This window comes from Pseudozyma hubeiensis (assembly GCF_000403515.1).
Source record: "Pseudozyma hubeiensis SY62 DNA, scaffold: PHS19, whole genome shotgun sequence".
Classification (NCBI taxonomy): Eukaryota; Fungi; Basidiomycota; class Ustilaginomycetes; order Ustilaginales; family Ustilaginaceae; genus Pseudozyma; species Pseudozyma hubeiensis.
The window spans coordinates 118,679-135,035 of NW_012133801.1; the positions used below are offsets into that span (position 1 = coordinate 118,679).

The window sequence follows — 16,357 nt, forward strand, 5'->3', positions numbered from 1 at the left end:
CTTCTCCATACAAGAAAGGCGGTTAACGGGATGCCGGAGAAAGTCCTCATTGTGGGACCTGTCAACGGTCGCTTGACGGAATTGATATCAAAGGTATCTGCAATTCAGTCGAAGCATGGACCCTTTGCAGCACTGTTCATCCTCGGCGATCTGTTTCACCCTTCTCCGTCGGAATCAGCTCTTCAGCAACAATCTAACGTCTTCGAGGGCACACTTCGGCTTCCAATACCAACGTACTTCTACCAAGGATCTACTCCACCTCCTCAATCTCTAGCGGAAAAGATCGCGGCAGCATCCAAACAAGCACAGAAGGATGTTCCACAAGGCCTGGTCAAGTTGACAGACAACTTGTTCTTTGCAACGGGAAAGAGTGGAGTATTCGAAACTCCAAGCGGGTTCAAAGTTGCGTTCGTCGGAGGTGTCTGGGACCCAAGCAGATTCGCGCAGGATCTCGAGGCGGACGGTGTGCAATTTGACCCGGAAACATGGTACGAGTCCGACCTTCAACGAGCGCAAGACGGAGCAACCGCGCACATCACTCCGACTACAATTCATCGTCTGCTAGCGCATCCCTCTTTCCGCCTACCTTCCACATCGTCTGCGAGCACCAATGGCACCTCATCCTCAGCATCAAGTGCCAAACCAGGAACACTCGCCGCAGCTCGAGCTCTGGCGTCGGCAGACCAGGCAAGGGCGGCAGCACAGACCGCCGCACTCGACATGTTGACCTCTCGACCACCGATCGATCTTCTGCTCACCAACTGCTGGCCGACGGGAATCACCCTGTTCTCCACACCCTCTACACCGGCGGATCCTTCAGGTGGGCTGCCGGATCCCACCGCGAGGATGTGGGGTTCGCCGGCGATCGCCCGTCTTGCATCCCACGCCTGTCCTCGCTACCATTTCTCCCTCGCCCCTTCTCCTTCGCCAGACGACGAAACCAATGCGAGCGTGCCGATCGGAATTGAGAAAGAGACGCTCGATATGGGTGCGTTCTGGGAACGTGCGCCGTACACCACCAGTCTCTCCTCGTACCTCTCAGCGCAACAGCAGCAGCAGCTCCAATCTACGCCAGCCGGTCGAAAGCGACTGGAAGGGTTGAAAGCGGTAACACGCTTCGTGTCCTTGGCCAAGTTCGCCAATGAAAAGAAGAAGAGGTGGTTCTTGGCGTTGAATCTCACACCGGCCAAAGAGCAGCAGCAATTGACGGTTCCTGCGAACGCTACGCAGACGCCGTATTCTCTGCCCTCCGCGCACCGCGGGGATGGTGGAGGAGCGAACGGGAAACGATCCCAGCAGGACGGTGGACTTGATCAAGGACCGAATTATCGGTTTCAAGAACCCAGAAACAAACGTCAGCGAGCAGAAGGCGGAACGAGCGAAGACGTCCCCCCACCAGGCTACGTCTGCCGCATCTGCAACGTCGAGGGCCACTACATCCGCCTATGCCCTCTCAAGCAATCGTCCGATCCCGCCACCACCTCCTCTACCCCATCTCTGCCCTCTCTTGCTCCCGACAACAGCGATCCACCGAAACAACGATGGACGAAATCAACCATGCCACTTCCACCAGGCTTACCTTCCAAACCCGCCTTCGCACAGCACGCTCCCCGCGCCGGTTCCGCTCGTCAGATGATCCCCGTCGGACCCTCCAACTGCTGGTTCTGCCTCTCCAATCCTGCGATCGCCAAGCAGCTCATCATTACCATCTCGGCGGACTCCTACCTCGTCTTTCCCAAAGGTCCCTTCGTCCATCCTACGATCAACGACGTCCCGCATTCAGCAGCGCACCTTCTCATCGTACCTCTGGCGCACACGAGCAACCTCTTACCCCCGACGCACCCGGTCCTGTCCTCTTTCTCGAGAGAGGAATTGGATGCAGAGGAGAGGGAGAGGACGAGACGCGAGATGGAAGAAACAAAGTCGAGTCTGAGGGGTTTGTGGGGGAGGTCGAGACATGTGATGTTGGAATGGACGTTGGTGAGGGTGAGGACGAGCAGTAGGATGACGCATTTTCAGACGCAGTGTTTGGCACTTTTGAGTCAGGTTGTGGAGGACAGGGGAGTGGTCAAGGCGCTAGATGACGGGTTGGAAGCAGTGGCTGGTGAGAAGGAAATCTTGAGGAATTCGGACGAGGTGAGCTCGTACTTCAGGCTAGCGATCACGGCTGGGGAAGAAGATGCCGAGGAACAGGATGGATACTTTCACATGGTTTTGCATGCCGACAGCAGGAAGGAATGGCTGGTACCGCTGACGACCGCGTCCAGGTTCCCAGTCCAGTTCGTCAGGACGACATTGGCGGATGCGTTGGAAGTGCCGGATCTGGCTGATTGGAAAGCCGCAGAGGCCCAACAGAAACAAACCGATCAGCAGGACGGGCTGGATGAGGGCGAGAGGGAAAAACAACGCTCGGCAGGATTTAGGGCGCTTTTGCTAGGTTCATGATGCGTCGTGATGAGGCAGGATGGATCGATGGCACGTTTCATGTGGGCAATGTGATTAAGATGTCTGCCGCTGTGATGGATGTGATGTGGGTATCGATTGAAGGATTGTTATTTCAATTTGCTAGAAACGTTCTTCTCGTCGTCGACGTTTGCCGCTGCCCCCTGCGCGATCACGTTCTTGCTTCCTCTTCCTCTTCTCCCTCCTTTCATCCACCTCACCACCCACAATCACCTTCTCCCTTTTCCTCTCCCTCTTCACGCTCCCGCTCAACCCTTCATCCACGTTTCCCGGCTCCGCATCCTCAAACAGGATCCGCCTCAACCTAGCCTCCGCCTCCTCCCTCGTCAACTGAATCCCGTCCATCCTCACACCCGCGCTTGCCTCGCTCTGCGTGTCTTCCTCTGCTCCTCCATCGCATTGCCGTGCCGACCTTGGGGTACCATCCGCTCTTCTACGGCGTGGAGTGTCGCGATCCCGTGTAGTAGCGGTGGATTGTGAAGCGTATTGAGAAGACGAGGGTCTGCCGAGTAGGGTGAGAAACTGCTCCGCGAGATGGCAGGCGAGGGGAGGATCTGGTGTGAAGAACGACGAGACTTGCGGCCAGGCTGCGGACCACGCTTTCGGGCCTTTTTGCTGGCCGATAGCTTCGTTCGATGGATCTTGTTCTTCGTCTGAATCAAGTGTGCGTCGGGAGCGCGTTCTACCTCTCTCCTCCTCGTCCTCTTCCCCATCGTCATCGCTGCTCTCCACCGGATGGTCCGAATACAATGATCCAGAAGCACTGCTTTCCGCATCGCTCATCTCATTCTCTTCTACCTCTTCGCCGTCCAACCTCCTCCTGACCCGCTTCAGATCCTCGTGTTCCTCCTTCTCCCAATCCTGCTCTTCCCAATCTCTCCCCCACACCACCCCCCTCTTGCCGCTGACCCACGCCTGATCCCCATCCACATCCCTCCTCCTCATCCCCCATATCCTCTGCCTCCTCCCCTTCTCACCCCTCACCCACCCCTCCTTCGCCTGCAGTGCCGTCTCGAAACAATGTCTCGCTCTTCCCTTCGTCGACCTATCCAACTTTCTCAACTCTACTCCTTCCTCCGATCCTTCCGTGTTGAGCAAACTTGTGATTCCAATGAACAAATACAGCATACCCAGCATAGTATGAAGTTCAGGTTGTGCTTTGTACGGGTGAACATTTACGCGTTGTTCCAGAAGCTCGATTGCGTCGTTCAACCTGTTCGAGGCGATGTACGCGCGGATGAGGTTGGGAGTCGTAGCGGTTGCTTTGAACGGTGCGCTTGATTCGAGGTCCAGCTGCTGAAGATAAGCGATCTTGCCCCTCTCTCCTTCCGCCTCATCATGTGCAGAGTGTGAGAGGATCAACAAGGCGATCCGCCAGAGCGAGTCATCCGTCCACTCGTGTGCTGCCATCAACGCCTTCAGAAACTTCCCCGCAACCGCCCATTCCCCCCGCTGTATGCTCAGATGGAGCAGATCATAACATCTTCGAAGATGTTTTCGTCGGAAGGAGGTGAGGTTCGAACGTGCGAATCCAGGCAGCAGGGAGCGGGATGCTAGCAGTGCAGTCGATGGCGAAGTGTGCGAGCTGGACGGTTGCAGCGATCGATGGGTTGATAGGAAAGGGTAGGAGTTGGATTTCAGCGATCGGATCTGATGGTTTTGTCGAAACGACGTGCCTAGGAAGGGTGGTGGGACAAAGGCAAAGTTGCGTTCCATGGTGGAGCGGGCTTGCGGGCGAGAGCGGATGTGCAAGTGGGACGGTTTTGATGTGCTGTGTCTAGGTCGTAGTTGGTGCAGAGCTCAGTGCAATCAGATCCACCTTCGCTTCCAGGGACGGAGTTCCCAACAGCTGTGCAAGACTGTGACCTTCCTATCCGTATCAGGGTCGCATGTTCCAAGCCGAGAGAGTGACACGAACGAGCCCACCACCGCCGATATGATGGAAGAGAGAAACCTCGTGCAACCGCAAAAAATCCCGCAACTTGGACCCTGACAAACTCCACACCGCTCCCAAAGTTTCGACTCCGAGTTCCGCTCTCCCCAACCACTTCTCCAACGAATCGCTCTCAAACAGCATCCTTACCTTCCTTGTCACACAAGCGAACGCCGCCACAGACACCTTTGAACGGTCATAGAAGTACACTGACGAATCACAACGAATCACTCATCACTAGCGACCGAAATCCTTCTACTGCCCCTCGTGCTCCTCTTCGTGCCCGTCCCCGCCGCATTGCTCGTCTTGCCACCCTTGCCCCTCGCCTTTGTCAGCTTGGCCACCTTGGCCTGCGCCGCACCTTCAAACGCCTCGTCCTGCTCACCCTTGGCCGCAGCCTGTGCCAAGATCTCTTCGAATTCACGCAAGTCACCTGCACCTTCCGCACTGCCTCCCGCCCCACCACCGCTGCCACCTCGTCCACCAGCACCGGAAGCAGTCGTCTTGTTGGCCCTCGCCTTTGCCAAGATCTCCTGGAACCTCTTGTACACCTCTGCGTGGTATAGCTTGTCTTGGTAGAAAGGCAATCCTTCGATGAGCTTCTTGACCGACCTCTCGCTCTTGTACGGAAGCAGCGACAGACAGAACGCGATATCGCGCCATTGTCGTTCCGAGTTGGTCAACCTGAACCTCTGACACAGCTTGTCGACCACATTCTCGGCTTGCTTCTCCTTGTCAATGAAGGTAAAGATGAACTTCATCGTTCGCGCAAACGTCTCTTCGTCCACGGCGTGCTTTCCGATCGAGAGATGCGAGATGATGTCGGGCAAGTTGTTGTACACCGCATTCTCCTTCGTCGCGAGTTCCGAGAAGAAGAGTTTGGCCAGGTCCGAAACGCGCGGTTCTTCGTCCTCGAGACACTTGGCCATCTCGCCGAGTTGCCCCTTGACCTTGATCATTCCGTTGAGGATCAAGTGCGTGAGCACCATCAGCGTGTGCTTTTTGACCGACAGATCCGGATCGCCCAAACCTGCGTACAGACGGTCCGAGTTCTCGTCTACTAGCGAGCCGAAGCAGACGGCAATGTCACCGAGCGCAATCACGACGTTGCTGCGGATCACGGCGTCCTTGGACGTGGTGAGGATGTGCAGCAGCAACGCCAGGTTGGCTTCGCAGAACGTCGACGAGACGCACATGAACTTGCAAAGCGTCAGCACGGCGGCTCGACGCACGAGCTCGTTCGGATACGACTTGGGGCTGCTGCAAATGTGCGTCACGATGGGACCAAACATGGCCAGAACACTTCGACTTCCGTACAGCAGCTCCTTTTCACGGACGCTGGCAATCACTTCGCCGATCTCGTCCTCGGCGTTTCCGGCGACTTGATCGAGTTCCTCCACCGCAGCAGCGGCAGCGGCAGCAGCGGCTTTGCTGGCCTTGCCCTGCGACACGGCTTTAGCGACAGCCTTCTCCTTGTCTGCCTCTGCCTTGCGTCGCTTGTACTCTCGCTCGACCAACTCGAGGTAGACAATGTGCTTGAGCGCCACGTGGCCGACGATGAAAAGCAGCTGGGCGAGCTGGAATGCATCGCCCATGATGGGTGCATCCGAGCTCGACGCGGCGTCCCTTGCATCCGCCATGGAAACATCGCTGGCCGCATCGTCATCGCTGTGGCGGTCCGGTTTGGCAGCTTTGCCACCAAACACGCGCGAGGTCATGCTGCGAACAATGTCTGTGCACATGGCATCGGGCTGCTCTCCCAAGAGGTAGATGGTGTTGATGGTGTTCTCGGCCAAGCTGAACCACTCTGCACGGCTGTTGCCCTTCAGCACATCGCCCGACATCTGAATGGCGGCACGCAGACGACCGAAAAGCGGATGCGTCATGGGATATCGCACACTTTCATCGCTGAGCGCACCTTTGACCTTCTTGACGCTACCACCGAGTCGTTGAAGCGCGACGCAGGTGTACTTGGCGAGCACAACATCGCGTGCTCCCAACGGGCCGAGACCGACGCGCAGAAGCGTATCGACATGCTCCGAGATGATCTCGCGCCTGGCGGTGGCGAGCATTCCCAAGACGATGATGGCGCCTCTTCGCTGCGCGGCAGAGATGGCACGTGGTGCCGAGTAGACGGCCCAGAGCTTGTTGACGACCTCGGGATGGACGAGGTTCTCAATCTGCATGGTCTTGAGCATCTCTTCTAGGGAGGTGAGCTCGGCCAGCGTGGCACCGAAAGTGCGTTCGATCATGTTTTTGGCGATGCGGGCAATATTGTCCTTGGCATTCAGGTCGGCGCGAGCGTCAAAGTAGAGGGCTCGGTAGACTTCGATGAGACGCGATCGAACGCCCTTTAGCTGACTGCCATCCTCCATGACGAGAGCGTTGTCCTTTGTCCAGATGAGGTGAACCATCTTGCGCACGCCTTCAGCAGAGCCCGAGAGCCTGTACTCGTGAGCGACGCGGAAGAACTCCATACTCTCGAGCACTTCGGCTTTGTTGGTCGAGGCGAGCAAGAGGGTGAGGTTGGGCATGGCGGTTTCGATCTGGGTGATGAAAGCGATGGCGTCGGTGTAGTAGCGCTTGGTGAGACGCAGACGCATGACCTTTTCGGCATCGACGGGCTCCATCTCAGCCTGGGCAGCAGCAAGCGCCTGGAGGTCGATCCCGGAACGGCGAGCCTTTTTGGGTTTGTTCTTCTGCTTGGCGTTGAAATTCTTGACAGACTTGCGACCGCGGGCTCGAGGTGCATCTTCGTCTTCGTCGTCTTCATCTTCGTCCTGCATGACTGTGTCGTCTCCATCTTGTTCTGAGTCTGCCTCGTCCTCCTCTTCGTCTTCGTCCATGTCTTGATCCGAGTCTTCGGCAGCTTCGGACTCGTCCTCGTCGTTCTCGCCTGGCAGATTGAGGGATCCCTCAGTTTCTTCGAGCTCTTTGGAGACGAGGTCGAATCGGGCCTGCCATTCCTGGAGGCAGAGCTCTCCACCATGGAGCATGCCAAAGGGATGAGTGAGGATGAGTTTTGTGAGGAGGACGATGGCGTTTTTGCGGACACCGCTGCTCTTGTCCTCGAGATGGCGGATGACCATTTCGGTGATCTCGGTTCGCTGTTTTGGGAACTTGGTGGGTAGATCCAAAAGACGTGCGCAGACGGTGATGAGCTTGGATCGGACGTACGAGTTGAGATCGAGGAAACGCTCGATGAGAAGGTCGAAGAATGTCTCGATCTGTTTCTTGCGAGCCTCTGCGCTGCCACGGTTCTCGTCGGTAGCTGCGTCGCCAGAGGAGCCGGAGTCGCCACCATCGGCGTTGAGAGAATCGTCGGTGAGAGCGAGCTCCTTGATGAGCAAACCAAGGGTCTCGATGAGAGCATTTCGCATCGGGTAGGATTCGGAGTCGAGATGCTTCTGCAAGAGGCTGATCTGCTTGAGCACGCTACGAGGGCTGAGCTCGGCCATGCGAACGAGGAAGCGACCAAAGGAGCGCGGACTCTTTGTGTCCATGGCGCCGAAGTTCTTGGCAGCGACTTCGCGCAGGACGTCTTCGCCGAGACGCTCGTAGTCAAACTCGAGACGCATGACGGCGAGTAGCTCTGCCATTGGCTCTGCAAGGTGCTCGTAGTATTGAAGGCTCTGCATGATGCTGGTCTGCGCGCTGAAAGCCTGACCGTGGGCCTTGACAGCCTGGCAGATGACCTTGAAGATGCCGAGCTTGATGGCCGGTACCTTGAGATACAGCTCGTTCTCTTGCAGAAGGAGGGCAGGACGCAAGAGACAACCCGAAACGAACGAGTCGCGGGCGGCCGAGACGGTCCACATGCGCTCGCTACGTACGCGTGCGGCCTTGGACATGAGGGTGAGTACGGCAGGAATCGAGTTGGACCACGGCCATGCGTCTGCCTTTGCGGAACCGGATTTAGCAGCGGCAGCAGCGGCGGCAGCGGACTTTGCGCCCGCACCACGACGTGCGCCAGCGCCGCCTCTGGCAGCGACGATGGCAGCAGCAGAGCCAGCGCTGTCGGAACGAGCGCCGCTGTGCTTCTCTGCAACCGAGACGAGCCACTGAAGGAGGAAGGCAAATCGCTCGAGCGTGTCTGCATGGGAAGCGTAGGCGTTCGGGTCGTCGCCGTCGAGCTCTCGTTGTGCTTCATCGAGGGCATTAGACATGCCCGATGCGATGACATCGAGAAGCTTGTTGCAAGCGTTGGGGGAGAGGTTGGCAAAGTGCTTGAGGTAGGATCGGATGAGGTCGTAGATTTCGGGATTTGAGACATTGTCGGGACTGGATGTGATGGCGTCGATGGCAGAGTCGAGGGTGGAGATCTGTTCGGATTGATTCATGTCGTCGACGGCGACCTCCTGCGGGATGATGTAGGGTTCATCTTGAAGCAAGAGGAGTTCGTCGGCGAGGTTGAAGCGACCGTTGTTGGAGTCGCCAGCGCCGCCATCCGAGGAAGTCATTGTGAGGCGGTGAATGCGCCTGCCCCTGGAGCAAGAGCGTGCAGCCTGACCAAGGTGTTATTGATGGTGACGGTGGTAGTGGTGGTGGTAATGTGAATCTGACGCGATCCGGCTGCTGTCACTGCAGCCTGTCTCGGTAGGTGTTGCTCTCTCCTCTCGACCGACCAAAAAAGCTGAGTCCGAGTCGCCTGGATGCGCTTCGCTGAAATCACAATCACAACCTTGACTGCAGGGAAGGGAGTGTTGGTCTCGTTTGGCTGAAAGAGAAACGGCAGAGAGACGCGTGCATTTGGCTTGGTCGTGTTTTTGTTGCGGGCGAATTTACGTGTTAGAGTCGAAATTTGCCGCGATGGTTCACGTGATTTGGCGAAATCAAGTTCCAATCAGCGCACATAATCGGCGATTCCGTCAGCCAGCAGAGACACGCTGGAGCCGAAGAATCGGAATGAGACCGACAACGGACGCACATGTCGCACGCTCTTTTGCAGCTCAGAAGGAAGATCCGACGACGCACGATCATCAGGACCAACAAGATTCGTCGCTTCCTCATTTCGACCTTTGCCATCGCACCACCACCATCATCAGCATCTGCCGAACCGCTTGTCGCCTCAAAGGGAACGCCCACCAATCCCACTCGCGCACGCACTCGGTCACACACCACTTTACAAAAGAGATTCGGGCCGCGCTTCATTTAACGTTCTCAGTCAACTCGTTGGCACCGCACAAGGTTCCCACGCCTCTCTATTCGCCTCCCACGGTAAATCGACTGCCCAAGCTCTCAATAGTACAGTATCACATTTCTCACAATGGTAAGTTTAAACCGAATTTCTCATCTGCAGCCGCATTTGCGCCTTGTCCTAAGCCGATCAGAGCGGTCACGTCCCCACCGTCTTGGCCCAGAATGGTGAGAGCCGTCAAGAGCCTCATCATCTTCAGTCTCAGACACTGCCATCTACAACGTTGCCATCGTCGTCGTCATCGTCGTCGTTGTTCGTGCACAGCATGACGAAGACACGTCGTCGCAATCTGCGTTCGACCACCGCTCCTCCCTTTGCCGTTGCGTCTAAGCAGCAAAGGCGCGCTCCCATCGTCGAGCCCAGGCACGACCGTTCTGCTGGACTGGATGCCGACTACGTTGACTTGGCTGCCGATGCGCCCGATCAGCTCGATCTTCAACAATTCATTGACATGACTTCCCGTACCTCCGAATTCTTCCCTCCCCTGCCTCAACCTCGCGCGTCTAAACGCAAATCCGGCTGCTGCCCCGGCTTCGACGACACTATCAACGACGATGCCATAACCCCTTGGCTCTCGCAGGAACAACAGTCCAGCGCGCCCGTTCCAGCGAGGAATGTGGTCAATTTCCTCCGCAACAAGTCGGGCATCAAGACACGCGTAGGTGCGCTCAATGGCAAGCGTGTCGACTACTTCAAAGGCTCTGCCGCCGTCAAGGCTCTCCTCTCGCCTGCCTACGCCAAGCTCAAAGACGTTCCCAAGGTCACCTCGAAGGAAGAGGCCGAAGAAGCTCTGCACAACATCATTCCCTTTGCCTTTTTCCTCCGCGTCGAGCGTGGTCCTAGCACCGGCGGCAAGGACTCGCCCAAGGTCGTCGAGATCAACCCGCAGCAGATGTTCAAGAGCGACTTCTACTACGTCTGGCTCTACGAAGGTTCGCAGCTGGGTCTCAAGTTGGCAGGGTTGGGTATGGTCGCTGTCATGTTGGCGGGTGTCATGTTCCCACTCTGGCCACCTACGATGCGACTGGGTGTCTGGTACCTTTCCATCGGTGCGTTGGGCTTGATCGGTCTGTTCTTCGCCATTGCCATCGTCAGGTTGATCTTCTGGTTGATCACCATCGTAGTGGCTAAGCCGGGTATTTGGATCTTCCCCAACTTGTTCGAGGATGTCGGATTCGTCGACTCGTTCATTCCGTTTTGGGCTTGGGACGTTCCTCCCGCGCCCAAGAAGAAGAGCAGCAAGGCATCTACGGCATCAGCAGCAGCAGCGGGTGAGAAGAAGAAGTCGTCTTCGAGCGGTGCAGGCGCAGCCGCACGACAGCAGGCCTTGTCCAGTATGGGGGGAGCAGCACCTGCCGCCCCCGCTTCGCCACCAAAGCCTCCTCAGCAGGCTGCTCAGTCGACTCCGGCTGCACAGCAGAATGGTGGTGTGCAGAACAACGCTACTGGTAGCGGTGGTCCGGGCGCTTCTGACAGCTTGGACGATATCAACTAAGTCCTTAGGTCGGCAAATGTGTTGGCTACGTCGTTGCATTTCCACTCAACCTCCTTAATGGGGCGTTTCATTTTCAATCAAAACTCGTAATCGTGTCAACGTGTTATCGAGTAGTGCTCTTTGATCGGATAGTGTCTGTGTGTCAAACGAGCAATGTTGTGACGAGCAGCAGTGTGGGTTACCTGTCGGGCTGAATGATGGGAACTTGATAGATTCTTTCGGCCTTCTTTTACTATGGTCTTGTTCTTGTAACGAGATGCAGAAATAACGTTTGCCAATACCATCCACCGCTTGTCGGGATCTTTCGCTGAGGCGAGGCACACGCCCGTTTACAATAGTGTGAACATTGCGCCCGACGGACGCCCAGATGTCTGTGGATGACAGAAGGAGACCCAGTCATCATCTCCAAATGGCAGAAAAGTATGAAGCACCCCTCGAAGCTTCACTGCCTAGCTGGTGTTGCTGCTGACCGTGTTTCGGCTGCGCGCTACCATCCTCGCGGTGCTTCGACGCAATCGCTTTGAGCGCCGCGTCCGCCGAGTTCTGATGAAACACGTTGGTGCTGTCCTTCAAGCCTTTGCCGTCCACCCCTACTCCACGAACCGTTCCATTTCCACTTTCAACCCTCTCCATCGTCGATCCTCCTATGCCTTCCAGCTTTCCTCCCGTCGCCTGGCTGATCAGCATCCCGACACCACCTTTCAATCCGCCAACCGCACCCTGAGCCGCACTCGGCATCAACAGTGGAGCACTAGGCTTCTTCGGCTTTCCCAAATCCGATTGATAGCGGCTGGCCAAGATGTGAAAGTCGCTCTCCCTCTCGTAATACTCTTCGTCGTAATGCAGTCTTGCCGCTTTGAGCTGTTCCAACACTGATTCGTACAGCTCGATCTCCCCGTCCAGGAAGGATCTGCCGAGAGCGTGGTAGTCTTGCACACGTTCATTGTGCAACCGGTCCATTTCCGACAGGGTTACGTTCAGGACGGTTTCGCATCGTGCGGCTACCTTTTCCGCTTCTTGAGGCGAAAGTTCGGTTGGTGGTCCTGAAGGCTGATGCTCGTCGTCTTGGTCGTCATCGTCCCAAGGATCTCGAGTCGCCTCGCGATACCTGGCCAAGGTGGTACGGTGCGTTTCCAGTAGCGACTGTGCCATGGTGTGTGGTTTCGATACCTCTTTGAACCGCTCGTGCTGCCTGAGAAGCGTCTCCCTCGCGTGCGACTCGTAGATATCGGCGACAGTCTGCATGCATTCTGCCGTGTTCTGCAGTGCGCTGGTGAGATTGAGACAATCTTGACAGTCTTCCCTCCAACACCAAGCTCCGTGTTCGTTGGTTGCACCTGTCTCGCTGCGCTTGCCCACACCACCCATGGGTGGCCCCAGGATCCGATGCGCATCCACATCCGCCAGTGCTCCAACCATGGTGGCGGCGGCATGATCATCAGACGGACCAGCACCAGCTCCGGTCAGAGTGCGCAAGAGCGTGTACGACAAGTCTCGGTACGTAGATGAAGTTGACACGTTGCCCTCGCGATGACTCTTGTACGCAGCAAGCACACCATGCTTCCCAGCGTTGTGCCCACCAACACCGTTGATCGCCTTTTCTTGCGCCTTGAGGAATGCATCCAGGCGATCTGCCTCAACGCCTGCTTCGCTAGCATCAAAGTTGAATTCCGGATGCCAGGTGTGCGCAAAGACTCCCCCTTGCATCGCCTTGCCCGCCGCAAGACAGCCATACCGCAACAGGGCTGCTGCATTCGTTCGCCACTCGGCCTCGTCGTCGCAGCTCAGAAAGAATCGAAGCGTCTCTGAGTACCGCAGGACTGGGTGTCGGACCAGTCGTGACATCCACATCTCCAGATCAGCACGTCGCGTCTCAATAAAGTCGGAAGCGAAGCGACCGCTGTACTGCTTCTCCGGGACGGGCGGGATGAACAATGCCGAATAATGCTTGGCGAGAGTCTGGTACAACCACTCGAACTGGGTGAACCGGCGACGCACCGTGACTTGAGCTCCGGGCGGGTATGGACCACCGAGGGGATCGTACGGGATGCAGCTTTGGTTTTCAACGACTGCATCCGGTTCATCGTACAGCGGGTATGTACTGGTGACGTGATAGATCGTGTACTCCTGCATGCCGTTGAGCTTGGTGCGTTTCTCGGGATGATGGACTTGGACGAGGAAAGGACCGGACTTGCTCATCCATTTGGGACCAGCAGATCCAGCAATGACGAAGTGATGGTTCGGGTCGGCGGCACAAAGCTCCACCTCGGACACTTCAGCGCGTTCCTCGTGGGCATTACCGCGAGCTTCTCCATCCGAAGCAGTCTCCTCCTCCTCTTCTCTGACCTCGGTCAGAGCCGGCGCCAGTGTGCTGACTGCCTCGCCTCCGGACACTTTGCGAGCGATGGTACGCGAGCGCTCGTCCGCCTGAGGGTTCGAGTCGGACAGCACATAGTCCTCGGCGCCGCTAGTAACAAAACTAGCGAAGCGGTTGAACGTCTTTTTGCCGAAAACGCTGCCTTTCCAGTCAGATGCGGCAGGCGGAGTTGATGCGGACGCCGGCACAGCATCGTCTGCGACCGATTCGATTGGTTCTTCGGATTTGCCGAGGAGGTGTGCGGTGTCAGCCAACGGCGACGGACTGCTCTGAATCGCGGTCCAGTTGATCGGATTGTCTTCTGTAGATGAAGCTGGCATACCATCGATCACCGTCGTAGAACTGACGGGCACGAGCGCTTGAGGTACATCGATCGACGCAGAGGAAGATTCAATGGGATCTTTCTGGGCCACGGCGTCCAGCTTGCCGACTTGCTCCCATTGCGCAGCTTCGTTGCCAATCTCAAGAAAAGCGCTGACCGAGATCAATTTGTCTGCCTCTGATGTTGAGACGCCGTTTGCGGCTGACCTAGCGTCAGTTGAGTTGTCCGCTCTCACGTTTGAGGTGGCTGACGACGATGAGATGGTGCTCTCCGGGGCTTTAACCAGCTCGTGTTTGCCCTGTGCGCCTTGTTCCTGGGTCTTCGAACGCTCCGAGTCTCCCTTTTGCCTCAGTGACGAGTCCGCTTCTCTGATCTGTGACTTTACTTTGGACTTTCTGCGAGCCGGAGATGGGGTGGCAGGGGAAGGCAAGTTGATCTTGCCAGGACTCGTGTCCCTTTCAACGGTATTGAGCGTGTCCTTTCGCTCCATGTCCTGCCCAAGCTTCGAGGGGGATGCAAACTCTTGAATCAAACAGTAGAATCCCATCGGAATCAAGCCACGGGTCGGCAAACCTTCGTGATCCCAGACGATACCCAGACTCCAGCCGCCGGCAAGCTGTTCATTGAGAATGTCAAAAGGCTGTCCGGCTTTAATGGTCAGCTCGTTGAAAGCGGCCTCACCTTCGAAGTCGTACAATGCACGGGCTGGCTTGCCGATCCCGGCTGGCAGTCGAGAGCTGGCGGGCCGCGAAGGCTGCGAGATTGACTCGATGGCGTCGGAAGCCAGCAGAGGTTCCGCGTGGTGAAGTAGGCCATTGTCGTGATCAAGTGACTTGGCAGCGTCCTCATTCAAGCCAGACGCAGGGTCGACGGAATTGACAGGAGGATCGACGCTCGCTGAAGGCGGACGGTGGAGCTTTGAAGCTGCTTCTTCGCCTCCTTCTCCTGATGCCGTCCGAACACCATCGCCGACGGCGCCGTTGTCCACACTTGCAGCCGTGGCAGCCATGAGCAGGGCGCGTCGAGTGGTGACCGCCTTCGTAGGGCTCGTGTTGGCCGATCTGGAGTCGAGGTCGAAGCAGCTGCCGTCGTTAGCACGCAAATGTCGGCTGGTCCTGGAGAAGCTGGCATCATCGTCATCATCAATGAGCATCGATGGCTCCCTAGACCTCTCAGCTTCAAGCTCCGCCTCGGACGCGGAATGACTTGCAGTGGACCCGGAAGGGGAACCTTGGACGTCGCTACGTTCTGCATTGCTGCTTTGACCAGGCGATTGACTGTCTGCAGTGAAGACGGAGCTCAAGCGTCCTCGATGGCCGCCGCTGACCAGACGGTTCGGGATTCGTCGCGCTGTGCCTGCAGGCGCAATTGGCGAAGTCAGTGTACCGTTGCTAGAACCAGCAGCAGGCGCCGGACACATTTCGTGATCGGAGCGACTCGGTCTGATGGTTGCGGAACTGTCATCGCGTCCATGCTGTGCTGCCATGTTACGGATTATGGAAGACGTCAGGGCGGTCTTGGCCGAAGTCGAACGGGAGATGGTGGCGTCGGTGTCAACAGAAGTGGGTTCAGCTGTGCAGGCATCAGCAGATTTGATCGAGCCAGAAGAGGACGACCTGACAGTACCGATATCGGCGTTAGGAGGGATGACTTCTGCGTCCATCTTAAGAGCATCGCCCAGCAGATCTTGATTGGCCGTGCGATAGATCGACTCGTCCTGGCTCTGATCGGTGGCGTCTCTGCGATGCCTTGAGACTTTCTGTGGCGTTTGATACACGACTGAGGTCCGTGCGTCGGCAACGTGGAAGGCACCAGCCATGCCATTGAAGCGATCACCGGTGATCTGTGCTTGCAGCATACGAACTTGATTACTGATCCTGGGCTTCGTCCTCGTTCCCGTGCGCTGAGAGGCAACACCCGTGTTTTGCCTGGACAAGGCGATGGGCGTAGAAGTCGTGGGAAGGGCAGCCTCAAACATATTCCGCAGATCGCCGACCCTGGACGCTCCTGAGCCGTTGATCGCGATGTTTTCGTTGCGGATGAGGCGCGAGGTACCCGCTACCGAGTCTGCATCGCCCAAGCTCGCATCAAAGACCCTGCTGACCGAGGGAGCTGTATAGGTCCTACCTCGGATGGTCGGTCTCGTCGAGGGCGATCGGAGATGATCCTGATCCTGGTCCTCATCCTCGCTAGCCGAGTCGAAAGCATCGACAAAGTGATTTACTGTGGAGCTGTCATAGCAGTGACCGAGATGGGCACGACTGATCGTGGCGGTAGACGGGGAGTGTGTGGTGAAAGACCCACCTGTGGTGTGCGTGTGTATATAGTGGCGTAAGGCAATCGAGTTGCAGGTCCCCGTGAATGCAGAAGAGAGATGCGTCGGCTTGGGGGGTGGAGCTGGGCGGGAAAGGGTGCCGAAGCGACTTGCTGCAGCAGAGCTTGATGATGGTGATGGCGGAGGAGACTGATGGGTCGATGACATGGTGCCAAGCTCCCCGTCCTGGTTTCCCATGATCCGATCCGTGGTTCCAATATGATTGTTGTGGACGGCTCAGCCGGCTGAATGGTGC

General features: G+C 57.0%; 5 protein-coding genes across 5 annotated transcripts; 2 read left to right on the forward strand and 3 right to left on the reverse strand.

The window, feature by feature from the left end:
* Nucleotides 1-30: 30 nt before the first annotated feature.
* Nucleotides 31-2,445, forward strand: PHSY_001641 (hypothetical protein; the record flags this gene model as incomplete). The annotated part of the gene is made up of 1 exon (XM_012332269.1): nt 31-2,445. One exon carries the CDS (start codon nt 31-33, stop codon nt 2,443-2,445), a length of 2,415 nt encoding a protein of 804 aa, XP_012187659.1.
* Nucleotides 2,446-2,565: 120 nt separating this feature from the next.
* Nucleotides 2,566-4,179, reverse strand: PHSY_001642 (hypothetical protein; the record flags this gene model as incomplete). The annotated part of the gene is made up of 1 exon (XM_012332270.1): nt 2,566-4,179. One exon carries the CDS (start codon nt 4,177-4,179, stop codon nt 2,566-2,568), a length of 1,614 nt encoding a protein of 537 aa, XP_012187660.1.
* Nucleotides 4,180-4,623: 444 nt separating this feature from the next.
* Nucleotides 4,624-8,856, reverse strand: PHSY_001643 (condensin complex subunit; the record flags this gene model as incomplete). The annotated part of the gene is made up of 1 exon (XM_012332271.1): nt 4,624-8,856. One exon carries the CDS (start codon nt 8,854-8,856, stop codon nt 4,624-4,626), a length of 4,233 nt encoding a protein of 1,410 aa, XP_012187661.1.
* A 445-nt stretch (nt 8,857-9,301) lies between these two features.
* PHSY_001644 (translocation protein) lies at nt 9,302-11,088 on the forward strand (the record flags this gene model as incomplete). Its single annotated transcript, XM_012332272.1, has 2 exons — nt 9,302-9,613; nt 9,757-11,088. 2 exons carry the CDS (start codon nt 9,302-9,304, stop codon nt 11,086-11,088), a joined length of 1,644 nt encoding a protein of 547 aa, XP_012187662.1.
* Nucleotides 11,089-11,487: 399 nt separating this feature from the next.
* On the reverse strand, nt 11,488-16,269 carry PHSY_001645 (hypothetical protein; the record flags this gene model as incomplete). Its single annotated transcript, XM_012332273.1, has 1 exon — nt 11,488-16,269. One exon carries the CDS (start codon nt 16,267-16,269, stop codon nt 11,488-11,490), a length of 4,782 nt encoding a protein of 1,593 aa, XP_012187663.1.
* Between the last annotated feature and the right edge of the window lie 88 nt (nt 16,270-16,357).